The sequence below is a fragment of the Dasypus novemcinctus genome, chromosome 6 (assembly GCF_030445035.2).
Source record: "Dasypus novemcinctus isolate mDasNov1 chromosome 6, mDasNov1.1.hap2, whole genome shotgun sequence".
NCBI lineage: Eukaryota > Metazoa > Chordata > Mammalia > Cingulata > Dasypodidae > Dasypus > Dasypus novemcinctus.
In genome coordinates, this window is record NC_080678.1 from 36,508,871 (window position 1) to 36,533,874 (window position 25,004).

The 25,004-nt window shown below is 37.8% G+C and overlaps 1 protein-coding gene and 1 pseudogene across 9 annotated transcripts in view; both read left to right on the plus strand.

The window, feature by feature from the left end:
* The window catches only part of BTRC (beta-transducin repeat containing E3 ubiquitin protein ligase), a 228,204-nt gene that overhangs the window by 118,572 nt on the left and 84,628 nt on the right, over nucleotides 1–25,004 (plus strand). For 3 of the 9 annotated variants that reach the window (XM_058298531.2, XM_058298529.2, XM_058298532.2), the window contains one exon: nucleotides 5,190–5,267. The exons of 2 other annotated variants lie outside the window; for them this stretch is intronic. In XM_058298531.2, the coding sequence (XP_058154514.1) occupies nucleotides 5,190–5,267 (78 nt within the window). Of the gene's footprint in view, nucleotides 1–2,462; nucleotides 2,516–5,189; nucleotides 5,268–7,531; nucleotides 7,570–12,072; nucleotides 12,338–19,079; nucleotides 19,172–25,004 lie in introns of those variants that run through there. 4 more of the 9 variants (XM_058298533.2, XM_058298535.2, XM_071215716.1 and 1 more) reach the window with 4 other exon arrangements.
* Nucleotides 23,288–24,867, plus strand: LOC101441441 (nucleoside diphosphate kinase B pseudogene; annotated as a pseudogene).

Sequence of the window (25,004 nt, forward strand, 5' to 3'; positions counted from 1 at the left end):
AGATAAATATTTGAGTTCATAGAAATGATAACAAATTATATAGAATACTTTTAAGAAGTATTTTATTTATTTATTTTTAAATTTCTCTCCACCCCCCCCACCCCCCCATTGTCTGCTCTCGTGTCCATTCGCTGTGTGTTTTTCTGTGTCCGCTTGCATTCTTTGCGGGGCAGCACCAGGAATCTGTGTCTCTTTTTGTTGTGTTATCTTGCTGCATCAGCTCTCTGTGTGTGCGGTGCCACTCCTGGGCAGGCTGCACTTTTTTTTTTTTGCACAGGGCAGCTCTCCTTGCAGGGCACACTCCTTATGCATGGGGCACCCCTATGCAGGGAGCATCCCTACACAGGGAGCATCCCTACACAGGGAACATCCCTGGGTGACACAGCACTCAGCACCCATTGCGCACAGCAGCACTGCGTGTGGGCCGGCTCACCACACAGGCCGGGAAGCCCTGGGTTTGAAACCTGGACCTCCTATATGGCAGGCGGACATTCTTATCAGTTGAGCCATATCCACTTCCCAGAAATATTTTAATATAATGTTAGTATTTGTAGAATATTTTTACTTGAAGACTACAAACACATTATATAGGTGATTTACTAAATGAAACATTTTGAGTTTTGTGAATGAGTTGCTCAGAGCATTTAACTTTTTCTAGTTTGTTTTGGATTAAATGGTAGAATAATATTTTTATTAATTTTAGTAGAATTTTCCCCCTAAATTAACTTTATTCTTGTCTGACTTTTTTTCCCCATTTTCTAACATATTTATTTCTAAATTTGATCTATTATCATTTTATTTGTTAATTTTTATTCTGACATTTCAGTTTTACCAAAAAGTTGCAAGAATAGTACAAAGAATCTTCTTATACCCTTTACACAGATTCCCCAAATGTTAATGTTACCATGTTTGATTGCTCTCTATTTATTTATACATATACCTACATACACATATACATTTACGTATTTTTTCGGAACCATTTGAAAGTTAGTTACAGAATGTCTCTCTTTTTTTTATAGGACCCCCACCCAAGATGTCTCCCTTGTCTGTTTGTTGTTTTTTTTGCCCACTGTCTGTTTGTTGTCTTGCTCATTGTTTGTCTTTTTTAGGAGGCACCAGGAACCAGGGAGGCAGGCACCCAACTGCCTGAACCACATCTGCTCCCGCAGGATAATATCTCTTTTTTTTTTTTTTTAAAGATTTATTTTTATTTATTTAATTCCCCTCCCCTCCCCCGGTTGTCTGTTTTCTGTGTCTTTTTGCTGCGTCTTGTTTCTTTGTCCGCTTCTGTTGTCGTCAGCAGCATGGGAAGTGTGGGCGGCGCCATTCCTCGGCAGGCTGCTCCCTCCTTCACGCTGGGTGGCTCTCCTTATGGGTGCACTCCTTGTGCATGGGGCTCCCCTACGCGGGGCCACCCCTGCGTGGCTCGGCACTCCTTGCGCGCATCAGCACTGTGCATGGGCCAGCTCCACACGGGTCAAGGAGGCCCGGGGCTTGAACTGCGGACCTCCCATGTGGTAGACGGACGCCCTAACCACTGGGCCAAAGTCCGTTTCCCAGGATAATATCTCTTTACCTCTAAATGTTTCCATGTGTTTCCTAAATTAAGGACATTCTTTTAAATAATCACAGTACATATACTATATATATACTATACAGTATATATACTACAGTATATCCCTACAGTGGACTATTACTCAGCAATAACAAGGAAAGAACTACTGATATATACAACAAAATTAATGATTCTCAAATGCATTATACAAAGTTGAAAAAACCAGACTCAAGACTATATACTATATAAATCCATTTATATGATATTCTAGAAATGGCAAAATTATCAGGACAGAAAAAAAAAATAGATCAGTAGTTGCCAGTGGGGAGAGGGGTTGACCACAAAGGGGCAGTATGAGGGAATTTGAGGGATGATGGAACTGATGAATACAGTGATTTTAGCAGTTGTTCCACAACTATATACTTTTATCAAAACTCACAGAACTAAACACCAAAGAGAGTGAATTTTCCTGTATGTAATTTTTTTTCCTTAGGAGGCACTGGGGATCAAACCCACATGCTCAACCATTTGAGCTACATCTGCTCCCCAATTTAAAATTTTAAAATGGGTGGGGGAAAGTCAGGAAATTAATACTGATACAATGTTATTAGCTCATCTACAGCCCTTATTCAAATTGTCAGTTGTCCCAATAATGTCATTTAAGGGAAAAGAAAATGTCCGTTCACAAGTTGTATGCGTTCAGTTGCATCTCTCTTTACTTTCTTTTCATCTGAAACAATTCCTTAGATTTTATATTGCATGATCTTGGTATTTTTAAGTATGGGTTAGTAATTTTATAGAATGCCCTTGGTATGGGTCAGTCTGATATTTTCTTAGGAGTAGATTAGGTAATGTGTTTTAGGTAAGGATACCTCAGAAGTGATGATGTGTTTTTCTCAGTGCATCATATCAAGAGGCATGAGATGATAGTGGTATCTGCCAGATTTCTCCACTGTGAAGGTACTGTTTTTCCCTTTTAATTAACCATTTTATGGCAAAAATACTTTGAGATTATGTAGCTATTCTATTATTTATCAATCTTTCACTCACTAATTTTAGCATCCATTGGTGATTCTTGCCTGCATTATTTAACATTAGAGTTCATTGGACCTAATTTAGCTTGATAATCTTGGGCAATTATGAATATTGTTTATTGGAATGTCTCATGGATAAAGATGTAAGGAATAATTCTGCTGTTGAGCTTTCCTAGGTGGAGTTGAGGACCACACATAGGATTTGAGGACTACTGAGATAACCACTTAGGTACACATGGCTATTTCATCATTTCCCTCCACCCTCAAGACTATAGTTATTCATCTTATTCAGTGGCTTTCTGGCTTTCCTCTTCACTCTTAAGAAGGTGCCTGTTCCTTGCTCCTAAAATCATACCTATTTTAAAAGTCCCTACTTCCATTTTATGTAACAACATATATACATTATTTTGATTTGGTTTCTCATAGTAGATGGTCCTGAATAAAAATATTAGAAAAGAATAAGCTATAACAAACTTTTTTGTTTATTTTCTCTTTTTCCTGTTTGTTAAGCATTACTCTTTTAAACAAAGGAACCTATATATCTGTTGCCCTGATAGTGTAGAAAAGGGAAAGTAGCTCTTCCACACTTCTTTTCTACTCTTCAGTAGCAATTACCCTCTAGCTCCCTTGATTTTTTTCATACCTTAGACATATTCTACTACCCACCCAATAGTTACCATCAAAATTAGATAAAATAGAGTGTTCGGAGGAAGAAAATTTGGGATATGGACTATGCTTGCTACTCATCCTATTAGGTTCAGATGACTGTTTTTCACTTGGTAATTCAGTGTAGAGGAGTTTAGCTTCAACTTTTATTTAGCCCAAGTACCTATAGAATGAAAATATGATTTTTCATATCTTCGGTATAACAAGATTCCACCAAAAAGTAATTAAGCTTCCAAGTCTATTATAATATATCAACAGAATATAATTAATTTTGAAATATAGAAGACCTTACATTGAATTGAACAGGTTTAGATTATCTGCTATGAGATTTTCTTTAAAGCAGAGTTTAGAACTTTGTGGCCTGGGGAACAGTTAATTACAAATTATAAGTATATAATTGAATACTGGCTTAAGTTTTTATTATAGGCATTTAACTTTGACATTTTAAACATTGATCTGTACTTTTTAAAAAAGTTAAGTATACAAATTGATTTCATGGGCTTAATGTTGACCTTTCCCCTTCTTTATGTGATTCTTTTATAATGGTGTGTACTGCTAGTTTCCTCATTTGGAATGCTTTATTGTCATTATCTTGAACTATATTCCTACCCTCTTCCTTTTTATAGATCGTCTGCATTAGCTTTTTTCAAAATGGAGAGAAAAAGCAGTTAGGATCTGAAATGCTGAGTCCCTGTCCCTTAACTTGTAATGTAGCATGCTTTATCTTCTGTATCTTAATTTTAGGGACCTTTACCTTAAAGTCATCATCACAAATATATCAGAGAATGAATTTCAAGTAAAACCTCATGAGAGTGCCCCAAAAGAACACTTTGGGGATACTGGCCTCTTAGGCAGCTAAAGGTGTCACACAAGGCACACATATGTTAGCCAGAGGTGCAAGAATCTTAGAATAACACTATATACTTTTTACCTGTTAGTATACTTTTTTAATGTAATATTTGATACATACCCAAAAAAGTTTAACTTATATGTAGGTTTACACCTGCACCGTCATGATTCTTTAATAATGATTTCATTTTTATATGAAACTTTCAGATAAAAATCTATGAATACAGAAAATTTTTGGCTCTAAAGACAAAATAATTCCCAGTTAGAATGCAGTAAATGATAAGATGTATAAACTGCAAGATTGTAAATGTTAATGTTATAAACATATCTATGGGCATTGTAACCCAAATAATGTGAAATTTGGATTTTCCACATTTTCCAATGCCAATAGTGATTTCCATGAGTTGACTAGCAGATTTTTAGTACTTTGAACTCACTTTTCCCCTCTTCCTAAGTACATATAAAAATCCCACTGGCATTTTGAGGTGTTCTAGTTGCTCTTTCTAGTGACAGTGACAAGGAATCGACCCTTATCCTAAACCATTGATTGTTATTTCGAGCTAAGCAATGTGCTATTTTTATTGAAGAAAATAAAGTAAAGTGTGTGAAGAGGAGGCAGAGAAAACACATTGAGAAAGAAGTATTTTTTAGGATCCAAGTTTGGAGCTCTGTAGCAACCATTTACTATAGTTGAAAACTAATTATTTAAAAGAGCCAGAGATGGTTATGATTATGGTTTAAGTTGTCACCAGCTAAGTATGAACCAGAGCTTTCTTATATCCAGTGCCAACCTGCATTTTCAAAGGATGATAAGCCAGACTTCAAATGACTGTGATCTGCTGGTCAGTGCTTAAACATAGATATAACACTTTCCACCCTGATCCCTACATACATTTATATACATGGGCATATGTTTTCTTTTATATAAATATATGTCTATATGTATATAAATCTTCAAATGAATAAACACATAAATCTACATGGTGTTCTAGCTTACTAAAGAATTAGAAATGTAATTCAGTTTACTCCCACTGAATAAGATTGAAGATAATGAGAACTGAATTAAAGCTTACTTTCTTTCACAGAATTCCTCAGAGAGAGAAGACTGTAATAATGGCGAACCCCCTAGGAAGATAATACCAGAGAAGAATTCACTTAGACAGGTATGAAATTTAGTCTTACTTAAAATAAAAAGCTACCAACAACAAAACAAAAGACAGGAAACTCTCAATTTGCCATTCTTTAGACACTGGAGTTTAAATTAAGGTACTCTGAAGTTGGTCTGGCTATAGTCATCAATTTCAATCAGGTAACATTGTTTTCCCAATCATAAAAAAATCCTAGGTGTACAAGTACAGTAGAATCAGTGGCTTTATGTGTAATGAAAACAAAATGAAAACGAGTTTTTTTTTTTTCTTCAGAAAAAATAACTTAAAATGGTTAAGTCCAAAGGATAGAATAGTTGACTTTAAACCTTATTTCCCTCTTAAGATTTTATATACATTTTTAAAAAATGAATCATCAAAACTGATTTGCCCTTTAATAAAATTAGCTCTTTCTAGTTTTGAGCAGCATTTTGTTTGCTTTTTCTAGAAGTAAAGTCTATTCTTGATAATAACTTAAAATTTTTTACTTACCACTGTGCCCTGACACTTGCTCAATTCCAGGGTGCCCTCTTAAAATTTAGTGTCCAAAAGCATTTGGTTGAAAAATTTGCTTTTCTTACTGCCTGTACCAACCTCTGACACCTTCCATCACTCATTGGCAACAAAAAGAAATTCATACAGTGTTGGTACCCAAGAATAGGTGTGTCATCTATTGATCTTTAATATAAGATTGAATTGGATAAGATGAGCATCAGCAGCAGTAAAAGTAATTTTAATTTACTTGCATTTATGTCATTGTTCTAGGAAAAAGGGGGAGATCTAATATTTGTTGAATACCTACCATGAACCTGGCACTTATTTAATCCTCAAAATAACTCTGTAAACTACCTAGATATGATTTCCAGTGCATTAATGAGGAAAATGAAATCTTGAAGCAGTTGGATGACTGACTTGCCTGGCTAATCATTGGTTTGAATCGCAGATCTCAGGGTTGCTATAGTGGTTCTGCTTCTGCCTTCTGACTCCAGTTTACAGACCATGTTCCTTTAGGGGAAATAGTGCTTGAAACATTGGCACACTCATTTTTTATTTACTATATATTGAATTAATTTGGATGGACACTTTTCCTTTTTTTATAAAAATAATTGTTTAGTAAACAGAATTGGATCAGTTTAGGAAGCTTTGTAAGAAAAAATTTCATAATTAATATTGAGACAGTTATAGTTGTAACTATTTGGAGATAAACACCTGAATTGTGAACTTAAATAAAGCATTACTGAATAAGATAAATTAGGAGGTGGAAGCACTCTACCCACTATACAGAAACAACGGTCAGGAAACAATGACACGACAAAAAGTTTTGGCAACTTTATTTAAGCTAACAAACGAATTTTCACTCTGCAAAGTTATAAATTAATTTTAATAGGCTGATCCAGATGGTCCATTTGGAAAATGGATAGGCTGATCTGTTGAAAATTAAACTAAATTTATCTCCCTCATACTTCAAACTGAAGCAAGAGAGAGAATCGTGCCTATTAAGTCCAGCACATACAGATGGACCAGCAGGTCACACATGGGACTAATCTGATTCATTTTAAAAATAAATGCATACATTATTGAATCATTTTCTACTTGCAAGATCTGTTGTGTGCAGTATTTGAAAAATATTTAATGTTTTTTCTCCATTGCTGTTTTAGCAGGTTCTCTTCACCCCCTATTTTAATTTAATAACTAGTTTTCCAAAATGATATTTCTAATATCTGTCATTCAGTGTTGAGATCCAAACTCCCGAGATTAATTAGGTCATGAGGCTTTCCCCTCCCTCCCTTTTTTGTAAAGGTTTTTTTTTTCCCCATTGTCTTTGTGAAGAGCATGAACTCAGTGTTTTTGGAAAGAGAAATGGCCTTTAGAAACTGGGAAGTAGGAGATCCTCCAGGGGCCCTCAGAGTCTTTTAGCTTCTGGGTGTTTTAACAGCCCCATGAATGCAGATTTGTAAATTTATTGCAGTGCCATCTGGTTTTTTGCTCGAACCAGATTACTCTTGGCTTGTGTCTGTCTATTGTGGTGGTCACTCCCTAGGAGCTTGCCCTCTCAATCTTAGGGTAGAGTGATGAATAGCAGGGGTCAATAGAAGCCGGTCACAGGGCAGCTGTCCAGGACTCCCCTGAACTTGATTACCCTACTGCAGATTTTTGTTTTTAAAGGTGTGGTATAATATATAAGCTGTTTAAACTTCCTGTTTACTCAATTGCATATGACAATAATGAAGTGCCATTTGCTGTTTTGTTTTGTTTTTTCTTCTGTAGTCAAGTTCTGTAGATAAAAAGATGTCAGAGTTGCCTCATATCCAGTGTTGATGTAAGTAAGTACTGGATTTGTATCATGTATAATAGGTCAACCCCTTCTTTACTTGAGATTCTTTTGCAGACATTTCTAATGAGATTTCAGGAACTCTTTCATAGTTGATTTAAGAATCATAGTTATGTTTCAACCAGTTTAATTTTGTCTTCGACTCATGTTATAGTTCATATATATTATTCTAAAGTTGATTTTTACCATTATTCATAGGAATGACTACTACATGTTAATTTGGAGAGTTATTTAAGTACTGAAGGTTATGAAAGAAGGGTTATTCACTGCAACTCCTACAGATATTGAAAGGAAAACAAGGGAATATTATGAATGACTCCATGCCAAAAATCTGACAATTTACATGAAATTGGAAATTCCTTGAAAAAGACAACTTACCAAAACTAACACCAAGTAAAACAGAAAATCTGAGTAACCCTTCTATTAAAGAAATAAAATTCATAATCAAAAGGCCCATATTGTTTCAAATGGTGAATTCTGTCAAGTATTTATGAAAGTAGTAACACCAATCTTAGGCAAACTTTTAGAAAACAGAAGGAAAGAACACTTCCTAGCTTGTTTCTGAGGCCAGCATAACCATTCAGACCTGACAAAGATACTATCAGAAAACAAAAATATTGAAGGAAAATGTCAGGAGACACTATTCCTTGTGTCACTAAGTCATTTTGTTTACCTGCCTTTTCCATTTCATTTCCAACAGAAGGCAGCGGCAAGGGGTGAGGGGTGGGTGGGGGATGAAGGGGAGGAGGAAGTGCTGTATCCTTTTAAAGAAAGTTAATTTTCTTAGTTTCAGAATAATCTGTCTCTCCTCTTGACGTTAGTATAAACTTTTATTTAGAAGATGTACAAAGTAGCTACAGTTGTCTTTCTACTTTTACTCCTAAAAGGGTGATGCCTGGGAAACCGTATCCACTGATTTCATAGTGTTTATTCATATCTACAAACAAGGGCAGAGGCCTGGGAGGAGACATGAAAGTACTCATTACGTTTTGAAAATGTAGCCTTACAACATGCAACTCCTTCTTTGCTTCACATTGGTGCTAATAGGATCTGTCAGCGCTGCCTTTCTCTGTAATTGAGTAAATTGTGACCGCTGTCTAATCCTTTCCCCACCCCCCATTCCCTTTGTGTATGTGTCCACTTACCATCCTGAGAACGTGGGCAGTGATAAATAAAGCATTGAGTAGAACTCTCTCAACTCTTTGAAAGCAGCATGATGCCAGCCCTCTAGTTATATTTCTTTAAGTGTTTACGTTTTTCTGTATTCTTTCTCTTGTGTAGTTGGAACCCTGGGGATGCAAAGCCATGAGAGAGGCCAAGAAGCTAACAAAGTAGCTGTCTCCCTTGTTAGCTTGTTCCTTTATTCTTTAAAAACAAGATAAAAACCATCTGGCTCAGGGCATTACATTTTCCTCCCCCATGCACCTCTATAGATGGAGACTTCACCTGCAGTGAGGGTTTACATTGATTAGGGAGGGAGCAGTAATTCAAGCTTCCATCCTCTTCAGGGATACTTTGCAGTCTTTAAAGGTGCTGACCCACTGAGTTAAACTGTCAAGGGAGAATAAAAAAGTATCTTCATCCCAGGAGGTAACAGCTGCCAGGTTTTCAACACCTTGCACACTGCTGGAAAAATGTCACATTTGTCAGCTGAAAGAAAAATGACTCTGTTGTCATCTTCTGTTAATGACTGGGCCTTATAAAAGGAACTACATAAGCCTTTTAGAAGGAGTAAGTAGCTATTTTCCTTGCTCATCATAACCAACCCTTCCCCTCCAAAAAAATTCCTTCATTGTTCTAGGTGTTGCCTTATAGCAGGGAAGAACTTGAAGTTAAAACAGCTCAGTATAAGCGTGGAAGTCTGATGGGCATAGCTTCTTTATACAGTTGGATGAGTAGGTGAAAAAAAGCACATCACTGACACAAAATGACATTATAGTGTGTACTAACAAAACAACAACAACAATAGCAGCAACAGTCATTTATAAGCCAGTGAACTGAGAGAAAGCATACTGTATTTTTGCTCTTTGGAGGACAATTTGTTTTCAAGAAGCATCCAGATGGGTAAATATGACAACATTTCTGTTTTCAAGAGAGCCACTTATTTTCTTCTTAAAAAAAAAGAAAAGAAACCCACAGAATTTCCTTCATTTAATAGCTCTATAATGTTTGTATATGATGGCATTCCCTTCTTTCTGATTTGATTGATGAGAGAAAAAGGTTTAATGAAGTCCCTGATACCAGGCAGGCAGGTTTTTGTGTTTTTTTTTTTTTCCTATTTGTTTTAGGTTAGTCATTTTAATTGTATTGAGTAATTAGAAGGTACACACAGCCAAGGGAGCTTTGTTCTGATAATTGCTCAAGAAAACACATTCTCTATCTTCCATTGCTTTATGTTAAGACACTTCTCCCTCTAGTGGCAATAGTAAGCACTTTAGCTTGGCAGTAGACAAGGTGTAATTGCAATATGACAAACTATGCTTAAGGGACTATCTTGTAAATACTTTACTTTGGGGTTTGGCATTATTTCATTGTATATGTGTGTTTTTTCCCATATGAAACTTACTACCTCTTTTTTTTTTCCTGAAATGCCTTGGGCTTCAGATGGAAAAAAAATTGCCTGAGATGTTTATTAAAAAAAAAAATTACAGTGCATCCTGGGTAATGTTTTGCAGCTTGACTTAATTTTAGTCATCTGTTTTAATTACCTACTTATAAAAATGCTTTTGCATTTGTAGACATTATTTAATACTTTGGAAGAAGCACCTCATTTGAAATAAATAAATAAATAGTACTTATTTTAAATAGTCCATGTAAAAGACCTTAAAGGTAATTAATGTAGGTCTCTTAAGTAAGACAAAAGTGATCTTTCCAAGTCTGATGAAGTGATTTGTTTATATAACTTCCCACTCTTGTTGAATCCTTCAGAGTCTAATAACTTTTTTTTTTTTTAACATGGTTTGGCAATTTGTGTCTAGCTACAAAAACCCGTCTTCAAAAAGAAGCAATTTAATAACCAGCTTTCTTAAAATTACTTTGAGGAAGGAGAACTATATAGGGGGTTGGTGTTTTGTTTTATTTTTATTTCGATGTAATCATTCTTTGATAAATTGTGTAATCACTGACTTAGTAGAAAAAATATTATTGAACTCCGGGGTTGCAGTGACCATAAAAAGTGTATTTTCATATAGAGACTTAGATACTGTGAATAAATTATAAAGGAAAAAGCTTATATGCTTGTCGAAGTCCATATGGGCCCAATTCATTTTGTGTTCAGTGCTTAATCTGGATGTACCATTAAAACCGTAAGAGAAAAAGGAAAAAAGTCTATTCTGCCCAGCTGCATAAGTCCTAAAAAAAAAATCTGCCCTAAGAACAACATGGAATGAGATAGATACAGCTTTGCATCTATTGAACGAAATTCAGAAGCATCTGTGTGGCATTTTTAAAGCCCAGTTCCAGCTTCCCTAGATGTTCTCGTTGTGAGTTTGCTCTTTCTATAACATATTCTTGCTCAGGACATGATTAGATGTTACCATATATCTGAAAGTCCCTATTTCCCCCACCCCCTAATAGCCCCCAATCACTAGCCATTTTCATTATACTATATCTTGTTTTGCTATAGGGCTGCTGAACAGATTTCTGAAGCAGCTTTTTGCAAGGTTAAAAGAATGCAGCCTGGTAACAAGTTTGTGTCATTTTAAAAATATATACCTTCTAGTAAATAAGGAGAAGTCTGGCAATCAATCCCTTTTAGTGTGTTATATGTTTCACCTGACAACTAAACAGTCTATTGATTAGCCATTACTTTGTTAGATAATCCTATGTCATTGAATCCATTGTAAAAAATTAAACTCTTTAAAATGTTTTACCCTAGCAGCGGTGTGAAAATTGAAAACTTGTTCAGAATTACAGCCTGCTTTCCCAAAGAAGGTAGTTTTCAGCAAAGCATCTTACTAGTTTATGCTTATGTGCTTTATATGCAATATAAAAACGTATTAAAGTACCCCAACACAAAACTCTCTGCCTCTGGTTCAGCAATGAAGCTACCTTTTCAAACATTGTATGGGAACAGAACCTATCTTGCCTGTGGCTATTGTATTAACTAGTTTGGTTTCAACCTGTAAGGAGTCTCATAACAGTAAAATATTGAATTTTTAATCTTTTTATTCCAGAGCAGTCAAAAGACTATGACAAGTTTTATAGTTCACCAGTGGATGTGACTTCCTTGAAAAATAAAATCATAATCCTATACCCATTTTATAGATGAAATGTCTAGAAAAGAATAGGTTATATATAGCCTTATTCTGGAAACTCCTACAGCCTAGAACAGGTTTCCAGAATCTAGATGTTCCCCTGAATAGGTTATACTCATTTGAGGGGAGGATACATTTGTGGAGATAACAAATTCTTTTTTTATCTGCCATGACTTAATTTTTTCTTCAGAAAAATAGCATGGTATTTGTATTAATTAACTGGATACATATATAATTATATCTCCCTGAAACTTTAACTACATGCTCCTTATGTTTTTATTGAAATAAAATTTTCAAGGAGTGAAATACAGAGGTTTTTGTTGTTGTTGTTGCTTTTGAGGTACCGGGAGCCGGAGATTGAACCCTGGACCTTGTATGTGGGAAGCTGGCACTCAACCGCTGAGCCACTTTGGCTTCCCTGGTTTTCTCGTTTGTTCTGCTTGTTGTTTTTGTTTTATCAGGAGGCACTGGATCTGAACCTGGGACCTCCCATGTAGGAGGTAGGCACTCAACTGCTTGAGCACATCTGCTCCCAATACAGAGTTTTAATTGTATAAATCAATGGATTTTTGATAAATCTGTACATCTGTGTAACAATCAACCCAATCAAGCTATAGAACATTTTCATTATCTAAGGAAGTTCACTTGGGCCCCTTCCCAGTCAGTCTTCCCACCCCCATGAATCAAACGTTGATCAACTGTCACTATAGATGAGTTTTGCCTTTTCTAGAATGTCATATAAATGGAATCATACATTTTCGAGGTCTGACTTCTTTCGCTCAGTATAATGTTGTTGTGTATAACAGTTGTTTAATTCCCTTTTATGGTTAAATGTATTCCATTGAATGAATATACTGTAGTTTTCCACTCTCTTTTTGGTGGACACTTGAACTCATTCCCTTTTCTTATTATTATGAATGAAGTTGCAGTGAATATTCCTGTATAAAGCTTTTTGGTGAGCATTTGTTTTCATTTCTCTTGGAGTGGAATGCCTGGGTAGTAGGATAAGTATGTGTTTAAGGGAAGCGGACTTGGCCCAGTGGTTAGGGCGTCCGTCTACCACATGGGAGGTCCGCGGTTCAAACCTCAGGCCTCCTTGACCCGTGTGGAGTTAGCCCATGCGCAGTGCTGATGTGCACAAGGAGTGCCCTGCCACACAGGGGTGTCCGCCACATACGGAAGCCCCACGCACAAGGAGTGCGCCCAATAAGGAGAGCCACCCAGCACGAAAGAAAATGCAGCCGGCCTAAGAATGGCACCACCCAGATGGAGAGCTGACACGATAAGATGACGCAACAAAAAGAAACACAGATTCCTGTGCCTCTAACAACCGAAGCAGACAAAGAAGACGACGCAGCAAATAGACACAGAGAACAGACAACCAGGGCGGGGGGAGGGGAGAGAAATAAATAAATTTTAAAATCTTAAAAAAAAAAGTATGTGTTTAATTTTTAAAGAAATTAGGTCTTTAAACAGTTAAACAGTTTTCCAAGGTGGTTAAACCATTTTACTCTCCCACCAGCAATATATGAGAGTTCTGGTTGCTCTACTTCCTCATCAACATTTGATGTTGTCAGACTTTTAAATTTGAGCCTTTGTAGTAAGTATCTGTGATGTCTCATTGTAGTTTTAATATTTATTTCCTTGTTAACTGATAACATTGAGTAATTTTTCATGTACTTATTGACCATTCAGATTCTTTTGTGTGAAATATCTCCTTAAATTTTTAGTCATTTCTAAAATTTCCTTTGTCTTTTTATTGTTGAATTCTGCAATATAGTTGAATTCTAAATACCAGTCCTTTGTCAGATATATGTATTCTGAAATTTTCTTAAAGTCTGTGGTTATCCTATTTGTTTTTTTTTTTTTTAGAATTTTTTTTTTAAAAGATTTATTTATTTATTTAATTTCCCCCCCTCCCCTGGCTGTCTGTTCTTGGTGTCTATTTGCTGCGTCTTGTTTCTTTGTCCGCTTCTGTTGTCGTCAGCGGCACGGGAAGTGTGGGTGGCGCCATTCCTGGGCAGGCTGCTCTTTCTTTTCACGCTGGGCGGCTCTCCTCACGGGCACACTCCTTGCGCATGGGGCTCCCCTACGCGGGGGACACCCTGTGTGGCAGGGCACTCCTTGCGCGCATCAGCACTGTGCATGGCCAGCTCCACACAGGCAAGGAGGCCCGGGGTTTGAACCGCGAACCTCCCATATGGTAGACGGACACCCTAACCACTGGGCCAAAGTCCGTTTCCCTGGTTATCCTATTTGTTAATGGTGTGTTTTTATGCAGAAGTTTCTAATTGTGGAAAATTCAGTTTATCAATATTTTTTTTCTTTTACATAGGGCACTTTTTGTGTCCTATCTAAGAAATCTCTTATCTACCCCATGATTGTGATGGTATTCTATGTTTTATTCTAGAAGCTTTTATTATTAACTCTGTGATCCATCTCAAATTAATTCTGTGCTGTGAAGCAGAGTTTGGGGTTCATTTTTCCTCATACTTTGATTCAGTTGTTTCTGACCATGATTGTAAAGGAGTTTTTTTGCCCATTGAGTTTCTTATGTGCCTTTTTCAAAAGGCACCGAAAGGCACTGTTTAAGGCTAGTAGTCTGTTTCTAAATTCTATTCTCTTTTGTTCTATTTGTCTGTCTTTTTTTTTTTAAAGATTTATTTATTTATTTAATTTCCCCCCCTCCCCTGGTTGTCTGTTCTTGGTGTCTATTTGCTGCGTCTTGTTTCTTTGTCCGCTTCTGTTGTCGTCAGCGGCACGGGAAGTGTAGGCGGTGCCATTCCTGGGCAGGCTGCACTTTCTTTTCACGCTGGGCGGCTTTTCCTCACGGGCGCACTCCTTGCGCGTGGGGCTCCCCCACGCGGGGGACACCCTTGCGTGGCAAGGCACTCCTTGCGCGCATCAGCACTGCGCATGGCCAGCTCCACACGGGTCAAGGAGGCCCGGGGTTTGAACCGCGGACCTCCCATATGGTAGACGGACGCCCTAACCACTGGGCCAAAGTCCGTTTCCCCTATTTGTCTGTCTTTACACAGAATGCCACACTGTCTTGATAATTTTAGTTTTATCTATAATAAGTCTTAAAATCAGGTACTCTTGAGTCATTCATAATTGTTTTTATTTTTAATATTGTTTTGGGTGTTCTAAGTACTTTCCATTTCTATATGAATTTTAGAATCAAATTTGCAATTTCTATTTTTAAAAAGTATAGGTTAAATTTTAAAAATTTTTATTTTTAATTAATTTAAATCTTACAGGACAGTTTCAAAAATGATACAAACCTCATATAGAGAATTCCAACATACCTCTACCACCCAGATACACAGACCCACCTATTTTAATGTTTTATCACCTTTGCTCTTCCTCCGTCCCTCTCTCCCTTCTTTTCTCTCATCTCCCTCCCTCCCTCCCTCCCTCCTTCCCTTCCTCCCTTCCTCCTTCCTTTTTTCCATTTGAGAGCAGGTTGCATACATCATACTCCTTGTACACATAATACTTCCATATTATGTGTGCAGTTATCAATTCAGGAAATTTAACATTCTGTAATCCAATTTTTTCTTATGCCCCAAGAATGTCCTTTTGAGCCCTTTCTCCTCCATTCTTACATCCCATCCAGTATCATGTATTGCATTTAATTGTCATTATCTCTTAGTTTTGCTTTCTTTTCTCTTTTATTGTGGGAACACATATACAACATAAATCTTCCCATCCCAACTCCTTCCAAGCACATATTGAGTGGGATTAATCATATTCAGTTTTTTTGTTGTCGTTGTTTTTTAAGATTTATTTATTTTTCTTTATTTCTCTCCCTTCCCCCTTGTTGTCTGCTCTCTGTGTCCATTCGCTGTGTTCTTCTGTGTCCACTTGCATTCTTGTCATGCGGCACTGGAAAAATGTGTCACTTTTTTTTGTTGTGTCATCTTGCTGTTTCAGCTCTCCATATGTGTGGCCCCACTCCTGGGTGGGCTGCACTTTTTTCACATGGGGTGACTCTCCTTACAGGACACACTCCTTGCATGTGGGGCATCCCTACACGGGGGACTCCCCTTCGTGGCACAGCACTCCTTGCGTGCTGCAGCACTACACGTGGGCCAGCTCACCACACAGGTCAGGAGGCCCTGGGTATCAAACCCTGGACCCTCCATATGGTAGGTGGATGCTCTTATCAGTTGAGCCACAACTGCTTCCCTGCATTCACACTGTTGCGGTACCCTCACCACCATCCATTAGAATTTTCCCTTCACCCTAAAGAGAAACCCTACATTCCTTTTGCTTTAACTCGCCATTGCCTCTGTCCTGGTACTGTACTCTGCCTTCTGTTTCTACAGGTTTGCATATTCTCTGTTATTTTCTTTGTAGGTACTACAGAGCTTAAATTTAACATTCTAAATCTACAACAATTTCTCTTTTGCTTTGATACCAACTTAACTTCAATAATAATCACACGCTATGTTTCTATATCCCTCCATCCCCCACCTTTGTGTAGTCCTTGCACAAATTACATGTTTATATGTTATGAATTCAAAACCAGTGATTTATCATTACTTTTTATGCATTTGCCCTTTAGATCCTGTATAAAGTAAATTAAAAAGTGGAATTACAAACCAGTACTTTCATTTATGTTTATCCATATTGTTACCCTCAACAGTGATCTTTATTTCTTTTTTTAAAATACTTACCCAGAATGAGTAATATTTAATTCAGATTACGTAAAACTGATGTTTAAGGATTTTACAGTTTAATGTTAACTAAAATTTATATACACTAGATTTAAAGATTTAAATTTTTTTAATTTAAAAATTTTTTTGCTTCTATAAAGGGTGTTTACTTGGGGTAAAATCTTACAGTTACAAGGCCCTGTAGAGTCCAACTCAAGGTTGCTTTCTCACCAAAATCAGTTGTCATATGTTGAAGCAAGATGATGGGAGATCTCTACCTGGTCTCTCATTCCTGGGCTGCTTCTTCCTCTTAAGGCTCTGTGGGCCCAGCTTCTTCCCAATCTCAGCTGTAGGCTGGCATAGGGCTTGTGTCTCAGGGCTTCCTATATCATTCTCTGGCATAGGACTTGTTTGTTCCCGGGCCTTCTCATCTGGTCAGCTGCTCTGTTCTCTTCAGCTACAAACTATCAGGTAAATAGTTCATCTCTCCCCGGCACTCCAGGATCAAAAATGACAGAGCTCACTCTTCCCATGTGTCATCTTGAGTGAGTGCCCATTTATATAGGCCTACTGAAGGGGTGGGGACTCAAATCTGAGTCATGCCTTACTGACATGGTAGAATCAAGACCCTTATCATAACAGATGATTTAATCAAACACATGTCAGCTGAATCTAATGCAATTAGAGGGTGTTAACATCCAGAGGAATAGATTAGTTTTACAACCATAATCTTTCTCTGTGGGATTCATAAATAATCTCAAAAATGCCACCCAGGCCAATGCATAATGCTTGAAATATAACATTTCATACCAAAATCTGACAAAATTTATACCATAAAATAATTAAATGGTTTGTTAGTACTTATTCGATATCTTGCTCATTAGTTGAGCTTTACTGAAAATAAGAACAAGGGATAAACAATATATGAGATACTCTTTGGAAAACAAGATCTTTATTTCTTCATGCAGGTTCTAGCCTATTGTCTTTTGTCCTTTCCTTTCGACTTAAAAACTCCCTTTACCATTTCTTTAGAGGGCAGGAGGCCTAGTGGTGATAAAATGACTTTGCATTTTGTGCATTTGTCTTTTAGGTCCTGTAAGAAGTAAAAACTAGAGTTATACTCCATAATTACGCTGCAGGTATTTATATTTACCTGTCATTATTTTTAATGGGAATCTTTATTTCTTCATATGGCTTTGTCATTTGTGTGGTGTTCTCTTCTTTCAACATGCAGAACTCCCTTTGCATTTTTTGTAGAGTGGGTCCGGTAGTGACAAATTCCTTCAGTTTTTGTTTATCTGGGATTGTCTTAATCCCTCCACATTTTTGAAAGGCTGTTTTGCTGGAGACAGAATTTTTGGTTGGCAACTTTTTGCTTTGAGCACTTTGTCATTCTGCTACCTTCTTGCCTCCATGATTTCTGATATGAAATCAGCACTTAATCTTGAGGCTTCTTTGTGTGTGACACGTTGCTCCTCTATTGGCAGCTTTTAGAATTCTCTATCATTGACATTCTACAGTTTGATTATAACATGGTACAGTGTGGGTCTGTTTGGGTTTATTCTGTTTGGAGTTTGTTGAATATCTTGAATGTGTATATTTATGTCTTTCATTAAATTTGGGAAGAATATTCTCTCTGCTTCTTTCTCTTTCTTCTCTTTCTGAAGATAGACCATAGTGTGTATATTGGCATACTTAATGGTATCCCACACGTTCCTTGGGCTCTGTTTACTTTTCTTTTTCTTCTTTCTTCTCTTTAGAGTTGAGATTTCAATTGTTTTATCTTCAGGTTCTCTGATTTTTTCTTCTGCCAGCTCCAATCTGCTGTTAAACGCCTCTAGGGAATTTTAAATTTCTGTTAGTATAACCTTCAACCCTGTTTGGTTCTTTTTCATAATTTCTATCTCTTTATTGATAATTAATATTCTCTTTGTGTTCATCTACTGTTTTCCTTTATTTTTTTTTTCTTTTCTTTTCTTTTTTTCCTTCCATGCTTTCCTTTAGCTCTTGAGCATATTTAGATATCTGGGACCATTTTTTAAAAGTCTTGTCTAGAATGTCCCAAGTCTGGTCTTCCTCATTCTAATGCTTTGATCGTCTCATTTGCCTGGGCCATTGCTTCCTGTTTCTTCTTATGTTTTGTAATCTTTCGTTGAAACCTGGACATTTTTGTTATTTGAATATCTTACCACTGGAATTTAGACTAGTGTTATGACAGACTTTCCTTGAATACTAGGAGCTTAAAAAATTCTTTTTAAGTTAAAAAAAAGGAAAAAGAGAAATACCCTTCCTAGTCTTTGCAGATTGACTCTGCATGTGCTCTCCTTCAGTACTTATCCCGTACAATGAAGTTAGAGAATGTTACCTCTTCCCTGGGAAACAGTTTCCTTAGGGTCAGGGCACTGCACTATTTGTCCTACAGCCAGCAATCCCCTGCTTCAGGCTGTATGACTTGACTGCTGTCCCCCAGCATTCTGTAGGAGAGTTCCATGAGCTGCCTTCTACAAGCAAGGGCAAGTTTTGGGACAGTGAGTCCCGAAGGCCGCCACCAGAAAGATTGGGCCAGACATACAAGCTCCTATATGTGTACAAGGGTTACTCTGCTCCCTCCAGAACCAGGACCGAGGATCCACTCTGGGAGTGTGGGCCAGCTCTATGCTGAGCCAGTGAGAGGTAGGGGAGTGGGCACCCAGTGCACTAGGAGAGCATACTGCTTTTAAGTATTTCTGTAATCCTTTAACTTTTTCCTGGAGCTTTGAGAAAAATGTTTTTGCCAGTTCTTATTGCTTTGTTCTAAGCTTCTGTGGGGGGACAGAGCTGAAGCTCTCACGTCCCCATCTTGATGGGGGAGGTGCTGCATCCGGGGTCTTGATTTGGATTTTATTGAAACTATCAATTTTTAGTAGAATTGATGTTTTAACAATATGGAGTCTTCCAGTCTGTAAACACAGTATAGCTTTCCATTTATTTATATCTTTTTAATTTTTCCTAAACAGTGTTGCTTTAGTTTTCAGTGTACGTATCTTGCACATGAATCTTAAGTATTCAATGGTTTTGATACAATTGTAAAGTTTTTTCATTCTCTAGTTGTTTGTTGCAAGTATATAGTAATACAGTTGATTTTTTTTTATTTTTTTATTTTTTAAGACATACTGGAGATTGAACCCAGGACCTAGTATGTGCAAAGCAGGTGCTCAACCAGTGAGCTATGCCTACTTTGCTACAGTTTGGTTTTTTTGAGATTTATTTTATGTATTCCTGCCTCCTCATTGTTTACATTTGCTGTGTGCTCTCTGTGTCTGTTCATCTTCTCTTTTGGAGGCACTGAACCTGGGGTCTCCCATATGGGAGAGAGGCGCTCAGTCGCTTGAGTCACCTCAGTTCTCTGCTTTATTGTGTTTCTCATTGTCTTTCCTCTTTGTGTCTCCTTGTTGTGTCATCCTGTTGCATCAGCACCCCGCACCTGCCTTTTGCACCAGCTCACTGTCTTGGTTTTCTTCTCCAGGAGGCACCAGGAACCAAACCCAGGACCTCCCATGTGGTAGGTGGGAGCTCAGTCGCTTGAGCCACATCTGCTTCCTGACAGTTGATTTTTTAATGACCTTGTTTACTGTGCTAAATTTGTGGTTTTGTTCTAGTAACTCCTTTATAGATTCTTTAGGATCTTCTAGGAACAAAATTATGTCATTAATGAATAAAGACAATTTTATTTCTTCTTTTCCAATTTGTCTTTTATTTCTTTTACTTTAAGTGGCTATGACCTGCAATTTAATGTTCAATAGATGTGGTAAGAGAGGATATCCTTGCCTGTTATCAATCTTAGGGAAACAGTAGTTAGTCTTTATTGTTAGGCATGATGTTAGCTTTAAAAATTTTTAAATGCCCTTTATGGGAAAAACCTCTAGCTTGCTGAGGTTTTTATGATGAATGAATGTTTAATTTTGTCATTTTGAGAAGCATGTAATGACAGTATCCCCTTTATTTGTTTGGTTAATGTAGTGAATTTCATTAATTGATATTTTTCAAAATTAAACCTTGCATTGCTGTATTAAACTCCAGTTGGTCTGATTTTTTAATGCCTTCTTATATTTTGCTGGATTTGATTTGCTGATAATTCATGAAGAATTTTTTGTGTTGATATTCATGAGAGATATAGTTTTTAGATTTTTGTCATTTCTTTGTCATGTTTCAGTATCAGGATTCTGTTGGCCTCATAAAATGAGTTGGGAAATCTCTCTCCACTTTCTAAAAGCGTTTGCATATGATCTTGTTGTAATTTCTTTAAAACGCAATAGAATCCACCTGTGAAGTCATCTGGGCCTAGACTTTTGTGGGAAGACTGTTTTTAAAGTTATTTGAATTTATTTAGGAAGGTTTTTGTTAACAATTTCAATTTCTTTAGTAGATATAGGGCTGTTCAGATTTTCTATTATTTGTGTCAGTTTTGGTAATTTGTGTCTTTCAATGGATGTGCCCTATTTTATTTAAAAGGTTGTAATCTGTTACTGTCTTTTATGTTGATGTTCAGATTGTTGCATTTTATTCTACTGAGGATCCTTCTGGCTAGCTTCTATACCCCTTTGACATATCTCTATCATTCTCAGAGTATTTCCAGGTTCATCTTGTATTTTCCCTAGTCAGTCCTAGAATCAGCTATTTCTCCAGAATGGCACTTATTGCAGAAGTCACAATTTAAACACTAAGCTTGTTTTTAGATCTATGTTTATATATTTTGAGTTCACATTGATACCTTCAATTCCAATCTAACATCACAGGGTTTGTTCTAGATTTCTCTGTTTCCATATTTGTAATTCCCTTCTCTAAATAGTATGAAATCTGGTTTGAGATTTTTTTCCTTTCAGCATTTTAAAGATGTCAGTCCCTTTTCTTCTAGCCTTCATTGTTTATGAAAAGTTAAGCCATGATTTACTTTATTGCTCCCATGTATTTAACATCCCTTTTTTTTTTGACTGCTTTCAGGGTTATGTCTTTGTCACTGACTTTTCAGCAGTTTGTTTTGAGCCTATATGTTGTTTTCTTTGTGTTTATTCTGCATGGGTTTTGTGACCTAACTTTTTTGTGCTTCAGTTTTTCTCTCCTTACTTTTGAGAATCCAATTACATGTAAGTTAGATCATTTGAAAGTTCCTACAGAATCAGTAAAGCCCTCCCCCTTTTTTTTCTTTTCTGTTTTTTCTCTCTCTTCTTCAGTTTAGATAATTTCGATTGATCTGTCATCAAGTTCCTTGATGTTTTCTTCTGCAATATCCAATCTGCTTTTAAGCCCACCCAATCAAATCTAAATTTCAGATAATATACTTCTCAGTTCTAGAATTTTATATAGTTCATTTTTGGTTTTCATTTTTCTGCTTAAATTTCCTGTTACTCATTGTTACTATAGCTTCCATGTAAGTCCTTGAACATATTTATTGTAGTTCCTTTAGAGCCTTTTTGTACAGCTACATCATCCATCTCAGGGTTGTTTCTGTTGATTACTTTTTCTCTTGACTGTCGATTCCATTTTTCTGCTCCTCATGTCTACTAATTTTTTATTGCATGGATAATGCAATATTGCTGAGACTCTAGATTTTGTTTTTTTTTCTCTTCTGACTAAATTACTGACTGGTTGGCTGTGAACATAGAGGTTTGGTTTTACATTTGTTAAGGCAGGTGTGTTTTGGTTTTGCCCTTAGTCAAGGGTTTTACCCAAAGGCCTGATTTTTCTGAGTTTTCATTGTAAAGCCTGAGGTGACTTTTAAGGCCAGTTGGGTAGGAATGATTGCAGCTGGAATCTCTGCTCAGGTCTTTTAGCCTTCAAGCTGTTATACCCTAGGAGTTTACCTTTCACATAATCTGTTTAGTGGTCAACCAAGGATTTGAGGGGAATTTATATGCATGTTTTGAGGCTTCCTCCCTTCTCTATGGATTTCCTATTAGGGATTTCCTTCCTCAGTTTTTAGCCACTCTGGCATCCCTGAACTCCATCCTCTGGCTTTCTAACTGAAATCTAGTCACTCTGAACCAAGTAGACTTGTGAGTGCCGTCAGGGAAGAATCACTTAAACATAGATCTCACCTGGTTTGGTTCTTTTCTTCATGGACCAACCCTAACACTACTACTAAAGTCCCCTTGCTTTAGGTCATTCTCTAGTACCTTTACATAACCTTTTACTATATATTGTTCATAGTTTATATTTTGTCATAGTTCTCTGCAAGAGGGCTAATCCAATACAAACTTGTCCTCCATTACTGGAACCTAAAATTCTTGGCTTAAATTTTTGTTTTATTTAGGGAAGTGGATTTGGCTCAACTGAAAGAGCATCTGCCTACTATATGGGAGGTCCAGGGTTCAAACTCAGGACCTCCTGACCCGTGTGGTGAGCTGGCCCACACGCAGTGCTGATGTGTGCAAGGAGTGCCGTGCCATGCAGGGGTGTCCCCTGTGTAGGGGAGCCCCATGCGCAAGGAGTGCACCCCATAAGGAGAGCCACCCCATGTGAAAAAAGCACAGCCTGCCCAGGAGTGGCGCCGCACACACGGAGAGCTGACACCCCAAGATGACGCAACAAAAAGAGACACAGATTCCCGGTGCCGCTGACAAGAATGCAAGCAGACACAGAAGAACATACAGTGAATGGACACAGAGAGCAGACAATGGGCGGGAGGGGTAGAAATAAATTAAAAATAAATCTTAAAAAACATTTTTTTTTTGTTTTATTTAACAAGTACTGATTACTTCATAAAGTCTCCAAAACACATAGTGAGCTTTGTTATTTGGTTATGTAGGCATGAATAGTAAACCAGTTACAAAAGAAATACTGGGGGAAGCAGATGTGGCTCTACTGATAGAGGGGTCCGCCTACCATAAAGAGGTCCAGGATTCGGTACCCAGGGCCTCCTGGCCCATGTGGTGAGCTGGCCCACGTGCAGTGCTGCTGTGTTCAAGGAGTACCATGCCACGCAGGGGTGCCCCCTGTGTAGGGGTTCCCCACGTTCAAGGAGTGCACTCTGCAAGGAGAGCTGCCCCACGCGAGAAAGCACAGCCCACCCGGGAGTGGTGCCACACACATGGAGAGCAGACACTGCAAGATGACACAACAAAAAGAGACACAGATTCCCAGTGCCCCCTGAGAAGAATGTAAAGTGGACACACAAAAACACAGCAAATGGACACAGAGAGCAAATAATGGGGCGGGAGTGGAAGGGGAGAGAAATAAAAATAAATCTTTAAAAAAAAATACTGAGGGAAGTGGCTGTGACTTAATCAGTTGGCTCAGTCAGCTCCCATCTCCCATACGGGAGGCCCTGGTTTTACATCCCGTGGCCTCCTTGTGAAGGCAGGCTCGCCCGCACACTGCAGAGAGCCGCTGGTCTGCAAGCGCCACAGAGAGCTGACTCAGCAAGGTGACAACAAAAATGGAGACAAGAAAAAAAAATACAGAAGAACGCGCAGCAAATTGACACAGAGAGCAGACAGCAAGCAAGCCGCAAGGTGGGGGGAAATAAATAAAATAAAAAATAAATACAGGCCCCTCCTTATGCCCCGCAGGACCATGGCCAACTCTGAGCGTACCTTCATCGTGATCAAGCCAGATGGCATGCAACACTGCCTGGTGGGTGAAATCATCAAGCAATTTGAACAGAAGGGGTTCCACCTCGTGGCCATGAAGTTCCTTCAGGCCTCTGAGGAACACACAAAGCAACACTACATTGACTTGAAAGACCACCCTTTCTTCCCAGGGCTAGTGAAGTACATGAACTCAGGGCTGGTTGTGGCTGTGGGCTGGGAGGGGCTGAATGTGGTGAAGACAGGTCGAGTGATGTTTGGGGAGACTAATCCAGCGGATTCTAACCCAGGCACCATCCGTGGGGACTTCTGCATTCAAGTTGGCAGGAACATCATTCATGATGATTCAGTAAAAAGTGCCAAAAAAGAAATCAGTCTGTGGTTTAAGCCAGAAGAATTGGTTAGTCTTGTGCTCACAACTGGGTGTTTGAATAAGAGTGGACAAAGCAGCAGTCTCTTCTCTTTTGGCACTGCTTGACATGTCCCCAAACACAGCTTTTCATTCCACAGACTTGGAAGCAAAGGATTGATCATTCTTTTCTAAAGCATATTTACCAATAAAGCCTCTGGGAATGGCGAAACATACATACATACATACAGATACAGAAGAATGCACAGTGAATGGATACAGAAAGCATACAGCAAGCAAAAAAAGTCGCAAGGGAGGGGAGGGATTAAAAAAAAAACAAAACTGAACCCTGAGTCCAGAATATACATGTACCAGTAGTCTCAGTACACTAATGTCAAAATTTCCAATTTATTCCTTTAAAACTAGTATTTTTAAAGAATTAAAACTTAAATGGGATACAGAATGAAACATGCCTACATTTTTTAAAAAAGATTTATTTATTTATTTATCCCTCCCCACCCCCCACTGTCTGCTCTCTATGTCCATTTGCCATGCATTCTTCTGTGTCTGCTTATCTTCTCCTTAGGGGGCA